At 40.9% G+C, this 13,715-nt stretch overlaps 1 protein-coding gene across 4 annotated transcripts in view; it reads left to right on the forward strand.

Annotated features, from left to right (window-relative positions):
- Window positions 1–13,715, forward strand: part of CREBBP (CREB binding lysine acetyltransferase) — a 38,474-nt gene that overhangs the window by 7,397 nt on the left and 17,362 nt on the right. For 3 of the 4 annotated variants that reach the window (XM_081338251.1, XM_081338254.1, XM_081338253.1), the window contains exons 4-18: window positions 504–753; window positions 1,693–1,806; window positions 2,483–2,515; window positions 2,889–3,128; window positions 3,663–3,759; window positions 4,049–4,198; window positions 4,559–4,676; window positions 5,781–5,973; window positions 7,592–7,645; window positions 9,234–9,328; window positions 9,668–9,856; window positions 10,068–10,472; window positions 11,194–11,373; window positions 11,504–11,681; window positions 12,191–12,309. In XM_081338251.1, the coding sequence (XP_081194377.1) occupies window positions 504–753; window positions 1,693–1,806; window positions 2,483–2,515; window positions 2,889–3,128; window positions 3,663–3,759; window positions 4,049–4,198; window positions 4,559–4,676; window positions 5,781–5,973; window positions 7,592–7,645; window positions 9,234–9,328; window positions 9,668–9,856; window positions 10,068–10,472; window positions 11,194–11,373; window positions 11,504–11,681; window positions 12,191–12,309 (2,415 nt within the window). The remainder of the gene's footprint in view (window positions 1–503; window positions 754–1,692; window positions 1,807–2,482; window positions 2,516–2,888; window positions 3,129–3,662; window positions 3,760–4,048; window positions 4,199–4,558; window positions 4,677–5,780; window positions 5,974–7,591; window positions 7,646–9,233; window positions 9,329–9,667; window positions 9,857–10,067; window positions 10,473–11,193; window positions 11,374–11,503; window positions 11,682–12,190; window positions 12,310–13,715) is intronic. The other variant, XM_081338252.1, reaches the window with a different exon arrangement.

The raw sequence follows: 13,715 nt of genomic DNA on the forward strand, positions 1-13,715 counted from the left end.
GTGATACGTCACGTCACGTAATGTGGCGAGTTTGACACCTGTGCTCTAGATAGAGGTAGATTGCTTTAAAGTGTAAGTCATTCTCATGTAACCGTGAGGTACGTATCCCTGCAGCTGCACTGAGTTGAACTGGTCTCCGTTCAGTGAGTGAAGGCTCGTGTGTCATGCTCATGTAATTCGATTATTTATATTTTTAATGACTTTTCATTAGGGAAAAATTGATTTGTGGCTTTTAAAATATTTTGGTTATGGCGCTATTTTTTTTTAGTCCTGGATCTTTTTTTCCCTAAACAATGTACTATATTGTTATGTAAGCTGCAAAATTATGCTAAAGTTTAGTATTAAAAATAAAATGGCTGTACTATATCTGCTTTAACTGGCCTCTTCAGAGGCAGTTTATCACTCCAAAGAGACTTAAGATGGTAATCAAATTAACATATTTATTAAGCGCTTACGTTGTGCTGCATGCATAAGGCTTAATGTAATGCATTTTTTGTTTTTAGTCTCAGATGCAAACCCAAGTACAGCAAGTGGGAATTGTATCTACACAGGCTATGGCAACAGGACCAACAGCGGACCCTGAGAAACGCAAACTGATTCAGCAACAGCTGGTTCTGCTACTTCATGCTCATAAGTGTCAGAGGCGAGAACAAGCCAATGGAGAAGTGCGGACATGTGCTCTTCCCCACTGCCGAACCATGAAAAATGTCCTGAATCACATGACACATTGTCAAGCAGGAAAGGCCTGTCAAGGTAAGAGTCAAGCCTGTGGTGTGTTGCTCTTTAGCTTTGGTACAACACAGTCCCTTCATATGGTTGTATACAAAAAGTAGGAGGTGGAAATTGACCAATAGGCCAGCCTGGTGATCTGAGATGTTGAAGTGCAATAGCTATGATTCTCAGCCAGCACAACCATTGGTAATTGAACATATCTAGAGACTGATATAAGCCCTTAATTCTCACGATACAATATTATAGAGTCCCTTGAAATCAAAAGGGCTGGGTTATCTATTGTTCCTTGCTTTGGTGAGATGGAATCTTTTGGAGAGAAATGAGTTTTCCTACAGGTTGGCAGCTTTCACCTTCATCGGGTTTCAATTGATTTTCACTAGTTAAAATTACTCACAGAAGTGCAGGTGTTTGTTGTCTTGTGTGGGACTGCAAAAGCTGCTTCCAATCCATTTTAGTTGGGCTGCTTTTGATTAAATAGTGTTCTTTTATTAAGAGTTTTAAAGTTTACTCTAATGTCTTAGCATTTCTGCTTCCTCTGTATGTTTGGAACTTAAGATAGTTTTGACTGGTGAGGCTAATGTTTTGTTTTTCCTTCTAATTTCAAAAATGTCTTCAAACATGTCAAAGCCAATGAGCAACCACAAAAGGTTGCATTTCTTGTAAATTATAGTAACTCACTCGAGCTGTGAGGGCTTTGCTGCATAGGTTTTTTTTTAGAAAAGTATATCTTTCTTAATGGTATTTCAATATAGTCGTTCCAGTCCTTTGTTTAATAGATGATATCCTCGGTATATGATCAGTACAGAGAATTCTCTGTTGCAATATAGCAAATAGTAGGTATTAGTGCATGCTTCCTATTCATAGATCCAAGGTTTGTAAATGCTACTATGTGATTTAACAAACTTGGAATTAAGGTTATTCAGGACTGTAGAGGTTTAGTTTATGGTGTCTCTTCCCTAGTGGCACATTGTGCGTCATCCCGTCAGATCATATCCCACTGGAAGAATTGTACGCGGCACGACTGCCCAGTGTGTCTCCCATTGAAAAATGCTAGTGACAAGAGGAGCCAGCAACGTACGTAGTTTTTCATTTGAAGAATTTTTCTATTGGAGTAAAGAGAAATGCATATGAAATGCATTGACTCCATTTCCTGGTTTACTTTTAAACTTGTTCCTTTAAAATGATATCAAATTAAGAATATATAAAGTCACAATGTTATTAAGATGTTTAATCTTAAATAGTTTGATTGCTTACCTGCATTTGGCTAAAAAGCCTCCCAGGGAAAATGTAGAGGAATAGAGATAACCCTGAAGGAAAAAACCTGGCAATTATTTCCAGGGCACCTGCTTAGTTCCAAAAGAGAGGAAAGGGTGAGGAAGAAACGTAAGATTGGCCCACCTGAAGTCCTTTGGATATAAGACCTGTCAGCCTGATCTCAATACCTGGGAAGATTCTGGAAAAGATAAACAACAAATCAAGCGAGCACCTAGAGCAGACATGTCAAACTCGCACGACGTATCGGAAGTTTTTCCCATTGCCGGCAATGGGATGGGCGCGGTTTCTCCGTGATGCTCCGGCCCGCGGGCCGGCATTTTGACACCCCCGACCTAGAGGCAAACATAGTCATTACTGTTTTCTAATTACAATTTTTGAATAGATTTCTCAGAATTCTCCCATTAGAATAGAATTAGAGCTATTCTATTTTGATCTGAAACAATGCCTACAATGGTTCCTTTATATGCACTTGTAGATCAACAGAAGGGAGTGTCGTTCATCAAGAAATGTATGTACTTCTGAGTATTTACAAACTAACCATAAAGTAAATTTGCTGATAGGTTGAATGGTCCCTTTAAAAATGCTGAAGCTAACTTGGAAGTGAACTACAAGCAAGAACTCGGCACAAACTAAACCTTGAGAGTAGATGGGGTAGAAACTTCAGAGGTTTCCCCATATTAAAACTGGGGAAACTCAGGTTTGGAGCTCCATGCAGCCCCAAAACTTATGGCTCTCTTAGTTTCACTTATCTCATGAGAGAACGTAGATTGAAAAATGTGCTTGAGTTATGGATTAGTGTTTCTCTCAATTTTTCACCATTAGTCCATTAGCTTCTGGTGTATGTTTTGCATAATTCATTACTTTTTTCCCCCTCCCGCTAGCTCTCCTTGGGTCACCAGCTGGTGGAATCCAGAATTCTGTGGCATCTGGAACAGGACAGCCCATAACTCCTTCCCTAACTAATCCTAACCCTATTGACCCCAGTTCCATGCAACGAGCCTATGCTGCTCTTGGCTTACCTTACGGCAATCAACCACAGGCGCCGTTGCAACCACAGGTACCAGGCCAGCAGCCTACACCACCTCAAACCCACCAGCAAATGAGGACTATCAGTGCACTGGGTAAGCAAGGAAGTTACTTCTAGCAGAAGGCAAAGAATCCTTGACAAGTGCAGGGATAGCCTTGGCTGTAAACTGGGATACATTATTTTCCTGTAATCAAAACGGGTTTTCTCCGTGTTTAAGGGTATTTAGAAGCTTGAAAGAGGTAAAGAATGGAGTTGTTTGGTTCTCAAGGGTCCTCCCAGTACTGTGCATTCATTCTGTGTGATTCAGAGAAGAAATGGAATCAGTTCTCTGAAAGGCGGGTGGTATGCATCATTGGCACACAAAGTGTGAATGGTTGAGGATGCAGGGCAAGATAGCACCTTGGTGGAAAATATAAGTTAATGTTCATTGATTGAATGCATGTACTGTTGCTTATAACTTTGGTTTCATTTGCATCTCACTTTTAATCATGTGCTTAAATGTATTTTACTTTGTTATTTGAGAAATGTATTTCTTGGTTGAGTTTTCCTACAGTACACCCATAAATTATAAATATGAGAACTGTCTGAATATGTTCCATGACTAACATAGTACAATTTCATTCCGAAGGAACTAATCAGATGAATCTGGCTACAGGAGGAATAACTGATCAACAGACTAGCATGATCTCAGAAACGGCTCTTCCGACTCCACTAGGGACAGCAAAGTAAGAAAGGCTTGTTGTTGAGCATTTACAGTTGACCGTTCTAGTTTTAAAAATTACAAGGTTTTGGTAACATTACTTTCCGTAGACATTTCGTATCTCCCTTTCCGTGGTTATGGTAGGGAGTGCTCAGTGATAAAATTACAATAAAATTTCATTGCTTATGCTTACTGTGGTAATCAGTTGTTTGATAATGTCTTAACTTTGGTCATCAATAAGGATATTTAAATACAGAAATACATTTCAGTACAATAAATATCTACAAAAGGTTCCCTAACTGCCTTTTCTTTAGCCCATTAATGAGTGATGGCACAAATTCTGGCAGTATTGGAAATCTCAGTGGCTCTGTGCCAACAGCTGCACCACCTTCAAGTACTGGGGTGAGGAAGACCTGGCATGAGCACGTCACCCAGGATCTGCGCAATCACTTAGTACACAAACTGTAAGTATTAACCAGGTGAAGGCATAGCTCACTATGGGATCAGACTGATACGTTAATTACGTTGTTACAGTGCCATTCCTTAGATTTGGGACTTGGGAGACAATATGAGAAACTGATTAGTTTCAGTAAACATTGATTTCTTCTTTACTGTATGAGAAGTATTCACACATTTATTGTACTTCCCAATTTCATCTTTTGTCTCAGTGCCACCGATAAAGGTTTCAATTACTGCAAGTCATTCTAAAGGAAGAGTTGTTCTCACTGAATTTCTCAAGAGCTGGAGTTTTAAGTGTGTTTCCACTACACAGTGTTTTCTTGCAGTGTTTCTAAAGGGAATTAAATCTTTTCTCTTTTTTTCAGCGTACAAGCCATTTTTCCAACTCCAGATCCAGCAGCTTTGAAAGATAGGCGGATGGAAAATCTGGTGGCTTATGCTAGGAAAGTTGAAGGCGATATGTATGAATCAGCTAACAGTAGGGTACGTTATTGATCTGAAAAAAAGGTTTGGATGTGTCAAGTGCTGTATAATGCCACACTTTTGAAAAATTCTGTGTTCAGGTACATTTCTCCGAGATCATGAGCTTCCACTGCAGGGCTCTTCTATGTGGTATAATGATTTAACAGATTTCCAGAGTTAGGTAACAATTTGAATCTTCATGTTGGGACTGCTTAGAAAGTTTCTTTCCCACAGGAAAGAAGGTCTTCTAGTTTAAGTCAAGCTATCTGAATTGATAGGAACATTGTCTTCTAAAGTGAAGAAGTCTGGAATGTCACAGCATTTTTATGTCACTGTAGGAATCTAAAGCTACGTACAGTTTCTGTTAGCCCTTGAACAGGAGGCTGCCAGGAGATCCCAGAACAGGAGAAGTTGAAAAGGGCCGTGGCAGTACTGTTGCCAGGAAAAGGAACCAAGCTCGGTTCTTTATTTTACATACCAGAGTGAGAAGATGAGATCTGGCCAGCGTTTTGACCAGTGCTGTTTATTATCTACGTTGTCAAAAGCATTGTGTCAGAGATGTGTGCTGGTGAGACTGTACCTGAAGTACTGTGTGCACTTCTGGGCACCACATTTCCAGAAGGAGTTTGACTGGTTAAATCAGATTCGGGGCTGGGGGGAGGTAGGAGGAGGAGGAGGGGAGCTTGAGGAGAAGAATTTTGAGGCAAAACATGATATCCAATGTTTAGGTAATAAAAGGCTATCACTTCAGCTTATACTACTGTTCAATTAAATTGCATCCACAGTATTGCTGTCATAATCCTACCACTGTATTGCAGCAACTTGGTCAAGTTTCTTTTCATCTAGAGCAGGGGTTGATGGACAATATATGGCTGTCCAAGTGTTAGATTTAAATTCCTATCATCCTCCCTCTTAGGTCACAGCTGATCATACCAAGCACCATCTGGAGGGTGATATGTTGCCTGTCTTTCATCTAGAGACTGTGTTGGGCCAAATTTCAGGAAGTATCTTTTCAGCTTAGGTACTCAGTTTCACGAGGTGACTGCTTCAAATGGTCAAGAATGGATTCAAATTAATCATATCTTCAATCTGTGCTCATCTGATCCATCATTCTCTTTTTTTCAGGATGAATATTACCATTTATTAGCAGAGAAAATATATAAGATACAAAAAGAGCTCGAAGAGAAACGGAGGTCTCGTTTGCATAAGCAAGGGATCTTGGGTAATCAGCCAGCCTTACAGGCCCCTGGGTCTCAACCTCCTGGCATTCCACCGGTGGCAGGAACTGTGGGTCAAGCGCAGCCTGTGAGACCTCCCAGTAAGTGATTCACTAAAAATACAGAGCAAGAAAGACCTTGCTTATTCTAGTTTTTATCTTTTTGCATTCAAAAATCCCATCTTAACAAGTTTTAAAAAATGAAAATTTCTAAAACCGCAGAGAAATAGGATCAAATTTGAATTTGCCTATAGATCTATAACCGTTTTCCGAAATTCTTAAGAGATGACATTTGCTGGAACTCCACCCTCGGAAAGAAAGTCTTGATGTTGTGCCTCCCTAGCATCCCCAAATGAATTTTCTTAAGCAGAAAATATGATCCTTTCCTGGCATAAAGACGAAGATGAGCCAGAGTGCCCTTCTCAGCACTTCCTTCCCAAATGGATTGCTTGACTTTATTATGCATCGCTCCTTCAGGTGTCATCGCAGGGAGTGTGTGACCTCATTTGAGGTGGAGTCTGGAGAAGTTTAGGCCAGGTTCCCACATACAGCTTTTGCTCAAGGATTAAAAAGATGGATACCATCCCCTGTCATCAAGTAGACAGCACCATGTTCCAGAATCAAAATCAGGTGGCTATCCAAAAGAACCAGCTGAAAAAAAAATATGACAACAAGAAGATTTTGGCCATTGAAGAAGCATTGGCCGCCATCTCCTTGAAGGGACAAAATATCCCTTTCAGGTCCAAAGTACCACAAAAAAAATTGGAACTCTTACAAGCTTCTCATAGACTCAGATAGTGCCAGTGTCCCATTTTAATTCCTGCCTTGAGGGAAGAAAACATGCAGCTTAGCCAAGGCAGCTGTCCAGCTGGACATTTTGGAGTATTTAAAATGCTTCTGATTTTTGATGACCTCATATTACGGCAAACATCAAGGCTTTTATTTCTTCTTGACACACTTGTTGCCATTTCAAGCCATTTACCTTCAAGTTTTCCAAAGCCACAACTTACCCAATCATCTCCTTTCTGACAGAGGGACATAATTCATATCACATTTTTGGAAAGCTATTTTTCAAATATTGGATGTTAAGCTCTATGTGTCCTATGCCCATCGCTTGCAGCTAGATGGATAAATGGGGAGAATAAATGCCACTTGATTATCTTCATTGCGATGTAAACTACCAGAAGACCCTAGCTCTGATTGTGCCCTTATTGCTTTGTAGTGTGAGAAGCAAGATTTACCACCGTGGCAACTCCTAAAGTGTTACAGGTGTAGTGCTTGTAGTACACAGGTTTGCTTTCATGGTGAAGGTGCTACCCTAGAAAACAGGAGAGAGTGAGTTCTAGTCCCACCTTCAGCATAAAAGGCTGGGTGATTTTAGGCATGTCTTTCCCAGCCCAACCTACCTCACAGGGTTGTTGTAGGGAAAGTAGGAGGAAGAAGGAATGTTATGTATGCTTGCTGCCATGAGTTACTTATTCAGTAATAAGGGCAGGATAAAAATATCAAATAAATAAACACTATCACCCTTGGGAACCTCTCAAGTTGATAAAACTGCTACTTATTCCATATGTACTTGTGGAAGACTGACAAGAGAATCCATCTTTTAAGATAGCACTGTTCTGATTTTATGAATAATTGTTTTTAAAACTGACGTTGCCTCAAATACTTCTAATATAATTTAGAATTCTATCTGTATTTAATGTTCATTCTCTTACAGATGGGCCTATATCCATGCCAAGTGTGCCTCTGGGCCGTATGCAGGCCTCTCAAGGTATTTAACATCCATTGCTTCCTCTTTTACTCAGCATCCTGCTGTGGATTTTGCTTTCAGCTCGGGTACCCCACCTAGCTTCTCCAATGCCACCTGTTCCATTAACTTTCTATCCCGTGTCAATTTGCTTAATAATATCCCAGTAAGTTCTTGATTCTCTAGAGCTCCGTATTTTACTGTTGCTTCTGAAGCAATTTATGTTGTTTGTTAAATGGCATAATTACATTTTTTATCATTTGAATCCATCTATGCCATTCACATAATCATACAAATGACATAAATTATGTCCATTTTTAAAATTCAGAATTAACTGACATTCCTTCCTCCCAAATGGTCTATTAAATTGATAAATACTAAAATCAACTGTCCTTGCAGAATTGCTGCTGATGAAAAGGTAGTGTCTTTGTTCTGTAAAGTCTGATAAAAAGCAAATGCTTGGAATTATGGAAACTTTCTAATGAGACTTTAGGAAGAGCAGCTGTAAAGTTCAACAAATCAGATAAAACTGCAAAAATCAGCTTTAGTCTGATGGGCTTCTGCAAGGAGACAGAACTAGTAGCTTTTTAAAAAATAAATAGGTGTGCATTTGGCCATGCATTAGTGTGTGAATCTTCAGGGGGACACGAAGGTTTGCACAGTCTTACAAACTGATGCTGTGCCCTCAGCAAGCTCTTACACAGAGCTGAGTGAAAACCAGTTCCTTGTGGCATGATCTACAGGGGTTAGCTATTCTGCAGAAACTTTATACTGTCCCATCACGTGTGTCTGAAGTAGAGGCACAGGAGGGACAAGTGAAGGCCCAAAACAGTCGTCGTGCATGAAAAATATGAAAACATATGATCCTTGAAAGTTTTCAAATAGCTATGGGTCACTTCTGATTATCACTTAGAACTGAATTAAAGATTTGTCAGAGTTAGTTAGCAACAATGCAGGCAGAATAGTTTTATTAAACTTGACCTCTCCCTACACTGAGTAAAAACTCTCATATGTGAGGTTACACAGAAGTCATATTAAAAATAGGAAGAAAGGGGATGTACCTTGAAACTCTTGTGACGTGCCTCTTCATCTGCCAGTTCCCCAGGAAAGGAAAATTGCAATTATAATAAAATAAATCAAGCTACTCCAGCCTCACTGACCCAAGACAACTGTTACTTTCAAAGGCATTGCAAAAGAGTTTTTGTCTAAACCTCCTGGCACCGCCTAACAGTCCAGCCGAGCTCCTGTTGGAAAAGCATGCGGCCGGCTAGAGGACTTTGCCCAATATCAGTTCATTTGTGCCAATTGTGGCTTTACCTAGAGCAGGGAATATCCATCCTATATCATCCCACCACTAGCCATCCGTGAGGGCAACTGGAATGGTTTCATTCCCATATCTAGGCCAATTGAATCCTACTTGTGATAACTGGATTCCATTGGGCTCCCGACAGTGCTCCCTCAAAGTGTCCTTTGTTGTTTCTGCTTGTTTACTGCCTGGGCCAGGTTTTCCTGCCCGTTTGTGGTCTGAGTGGGGCTTGGATGTTGTGTGTCTAATGGGCTGTTCTGGGGGTACATTTTGCAGGAGTGAATCAGTTTAACTCCATGTCCATAGGGAATGCCCAAATGCCCCCAGCATCAGTCGGGCCTCGTGCAGCTTCTCCACTGAACCACCCTGTTCAGATGAACTCCATGGCCTCTGTTTCGACGGTTTGTATTATATTATTTTTCTTTCATTGTTCAGTTTTTAACTTTAACTTTCACAAAGTTAATTCAGCTATTGATTGCTTTGCATCCTTTCCAGTATTACCACGTTTGAATTTTCAGTTAATGCGTTTTATTGCAATATTTACTGATTTTCTGATAGCACCCAACTCTCTAAATTACACAAGAGAACCTGGGAAATATTCAGTGCCAGCCATTTAAAAGACCATTGTGTTTGGTTCAGTGTTTCACTGCAAAGCCATTCTTCCTTTTGTAGTTATTATCTGCACCTCCTGAAACCTGTGGTCCAGAATCCTAATATAGGTAGATTGTTTTGTTTACTAGATGGCTCTGTCTCCTTCCCGAATGCCTCAGTCTCAAAATGTGATGGGAGCTCATTCTGGCAACCTCTTGGGTCAGCCCGCCAGCCAAACCCAATTCCTGCCCCAGAATCAATTTTCCACCTCTAGTGGAGTTTTGAATGTCAACAGCACAGTCCTGGGGCAACCAGCAGCGCAGGCTGGGGTAGTACAGGTAAGTTTTGCAGTAAGCCAAAATTAATTTGGTATTTCTGACAAATTTGTTTCAATAATTTTTGGGTAACTGCAAAATATGGAGTCTTTTACTAAATTCTAGTTGTGGGGAATGGATAGCACAATGGCTGTTGTTTGCATGTGTGTCTGAGTGTGCACACAAGAGTTTTTGAATTTTTATATATCCTGTTAAGTGTAGGTTTTTCTAACAGGGTCAGCTTCCTGGCAGTGCTGTTCCTAATTCAGTAACCTTACTGGGATCACAAAACAATCAGCTCTCGTGTCCTCCAGTGAGCCAGTCACCCCTTCATCAAGCCGCACCTCCGTTACCCACAGTGGCTGGAGTGCCGCCTCTTCCACACCAAACCCCTCCTCCGCAGTCAGTTGTGCCTGCCCAGCCGTCCACGCCTGCCTCCTCGTCAGGCCAAGCTCCCGCTCCAGCTGCTGGCTCAGTTCCCAATGCCCTGCAGATGCAAAGCACCCCTTCGGGGCAACTGGCAACACCAGCTCAGGTCACCCCCCAGCCTCAGACCCCCGTGCATCCTCCATCTGTGCCCACCCCACAACCCCTGCAGCCGCAGCCACCGTCATTGTCGACCCAGGCTCCCAGTACTCCGGTAAGTGTTTCGTCTTTTCCCTTTCTGGGCTTTCTGCTGCCTTAGAAACCAAATTGCAAGTGAAACAGCGCTATCCATACTTGTGATCTTGGGCAAAAGCAAGCCGTTTTAAAATTTAGAAAGTAGAGAGTTCATCCCTTATCCCGAAAGCCATCAAAGGGCTGACAGTGATTCTTTACAGGCAGCCTTTAGTTGCTGCTTGCCATCTTTGATTGTTTGCTTTGATCCCAAGCCATAAAGAGCTTAACGGTGAAGCATTTCAATTGGACATTGGTCACAACAGATATTTAGCATTGATTGGCCGATGGTTCCAGCTAGCACCTTTACATTTTCCATTATCTACCATTTCTGAACTGCCCTTAAGAGCTCTAAACTGGAAGTCTACAAAATATAGATTTTTCTGTATGTGTTGTTTTTTAAGGACATTGTTTTAGCTTTCCTGTGGCACATGGAAACAATTGCTCTTCTACAAGTGCTTCGCATACAGCACACAGAGCAATCCCTTCCTAAACTGCCACAGTCTTTCTAATATATTATTAGGCAGCTTACAATAAAAAGGTTGGGAGGCAGATGCTTTCATTAAATTCCTATTGAGGATTCTAAGATGGATAGGCAATTCACCATATAGAGATATTTATGGACAGCCATCTCAGTTTAATGTTGCAGGTTCAGTGCCATTCTGTAAAGTCATTTTTTCATATTTTCCTCCCTCCCTTTCCAGCTATCCCAAGCAGCAGCAAGTGTAGACAATAGGATACCTACACCAGGTTCTGTTGCCAGTGCTGATCTCAATGCCCAGCAACTTGGTCAGGAAACACAAATGCAAGAAAATAAACCAGAAGTCATGGTGGAAAAAGCTGACTCAGAATATGTTGAGGCTCAACTGGAGCCAAAACCGGAGGTAATTGAGGACCAAATCATTATGAGTAGATTAATAAAAAGCATGACCTAGTTTTGCTTATGTGAAAAAAAATGGATAATCTAGTAGGCTGCACTGGAGATAAATATTCTACTTCCCCTTTTCTTTTTAGGTGGAGGAGGACATATCAGGATCTGCACGAACCAAAGAAGAAACTAATGGGGTAGATGGTAAGCAAGAATCAATGGAGGTAGAAGGAAAAAAATCACAGCTAAAGGAGGAGGAGGAGGATGGGAACAGCAATGGCACCATATTGCAGTCTACATCACCATCTCAGTCACGGAAAAAAAGTAAGTCTGCATGTCTGCAACTTGGGATATCTTCTGAGGCTGGACAGCAAAATAGTCAAGCCTCTTGTGTAGTCAGGCCTAAGCCTTCCTTTCATTATCACTCTATTCCCAGTAAGATCAGCCATCCAGACACCATGGAGCATGAGAAGCAGGGCTTATGGACAGCTGTTATTTGTGGCTGGTCCTTAACCTCTTGGGGGAAATGGTATATGGGTAGGATCATCATTTGTTAGGTTTAGTTATCATTTACTGATCCTTTCTCCAACGATATTTCTTTTATCTTTCTTAAAGCTATCTGAGCAAGGGGTCAGGGATTATTGCATTTTTTGTAATTAATTTCTTCAATGAAATTTGTGAAGACTAAAAAATTTCATGAGAAATATAGAAATGACTTGTGGTTGATTGCATTAATTGTAAGGTGAACTGCCTTGAATTATGGAAATTTAGGGCAGTATAGAAGTGATGGATGGATGGATGGATGGATGGATAATAAGGTTTTTATTTAACAGTCTTTAAACCTGAAGAATTGCGCCAGGCCCTTATGCCTACCCTGGAAGCTTTGTATCGTCAGGATCCAGAATCGTTACCTTTCAGACAGCCTGTGGATCCTCAACTTCTAGGTATTCCGGTGAGTGAGTAAACAGAAGGAAATTAGCTAATTTCTACTGGCCGTGCATAGTTCTATCTGTTAATTGGAGGACCCATCTGAATAAAGAACAGATTCCTTTTTCAATGCTTTTTCTTTCTTTTTTCCCTTTGCCCTACACTTTCCATTTCCTTTTTCCTCCCTTATTTTCCTATTAATTTCTTTTGTATTTTCATATTGTATATTAATAAAATTTTGAATGTTGGTAGAGAACTATGATGAGTGTCTGTGGTAGTAGACATACCACATGGTTTGTAACAACCTGACCTCCGGAAGACCAAGAAAGCTGTCACAGTGTTGTGTGCTGAGATTCTGGCATTATTTACTTTACTTTGGAAATATTATCAGGTCTCTTTTCCTCTCAGCGAAAACGAGAACAGACCATGCCTTGATCTCTGTAAAAAGTCCAATAGCTGTTCTGAGGTCTTGAAAGTGGGGCAATTCCTGTGAAACAGTACTGATCATTCCTTCGGGCTCTCTAAGCTTGGTTGTGTGCTTGCAGACATTTTATTACCCAATTAGATGTTAATATTGGGTAACGAAACTTTGGATAATGAGACATTTTCAAGTACCTAGTGTTTGACAGAAAAATGAGGAAAGAGGGGCGCTCCTTATTGAGGTAGAGGGTCTTTTTTCCAAGCGCAGGAATTGGCGTGGGAACTGAGAAAAGCCCTTCCTCTCCTTAGTATCATTCCCGGGGGAATCAAGAGAAGGATCTTTCAGAACTCTGGAAGCTTGATACAGGCATGGACTGATCAGTAAGATCATTTCCTTCTTTTTACAAACATAGACCGCTATCTAGCTAGATTGGCATAGAATTTGGACCGCTAAATTGCAATTCTCCTAGACTGAGATTAGATAGCCCACATGCTTTTGTGGCCCAGCAGTGGCTGGTTCCAGGAGTGCTACCAGCAGCTGCCCTCTGTTCCCAACTTCACCTGTTTTGTGCTGAAGAAAATGGTACATCTCCAGTTTTACCACCATCTAAACAGGAAAGTTTGTACACAAGAGCAACATTTTTCTTTTTTGCCTCGTTTCCTCTCCTGTAACGGAGCCTTTCCCATTCCAAGAACTGCCATGCATTTTTGCCTAGTTAGTGTTTCATATACCATTGAAAAGCTGGAAGTCATTGGAATAGAAACAGTTTTCTTCAGATTCTGCCCATAAAATCTTGAAGTCAGTTAGAAGATTTTAGCTGTCAAGCCGACCTAATTGTCTGTGGAGGTTCACAGTCATCCAGGTCACAGTAGTCCCAAAGGTGCTTTTTCAAAAGGCAACTGGACTTTTTTGATTCTTGCTTGAAGACATTTCGCTTCTCATCCGAGAAGCTTCTTCAGTCCTTCAGCTGACTTAACATATCTTTTTACTTTCTTTTTCTTTTTACATTC

This window comes from Vipera berus (genome assembly GCF_964194415.1).
Source record: "Vipera berus genome assembly, chromosome: 13".
Classification (NCBI taxonomy): Eukaryota; Metazoa; Chordata; class Lepidosauria; order Squamata; family Viperidae; genus Vipera; species Vipera berus.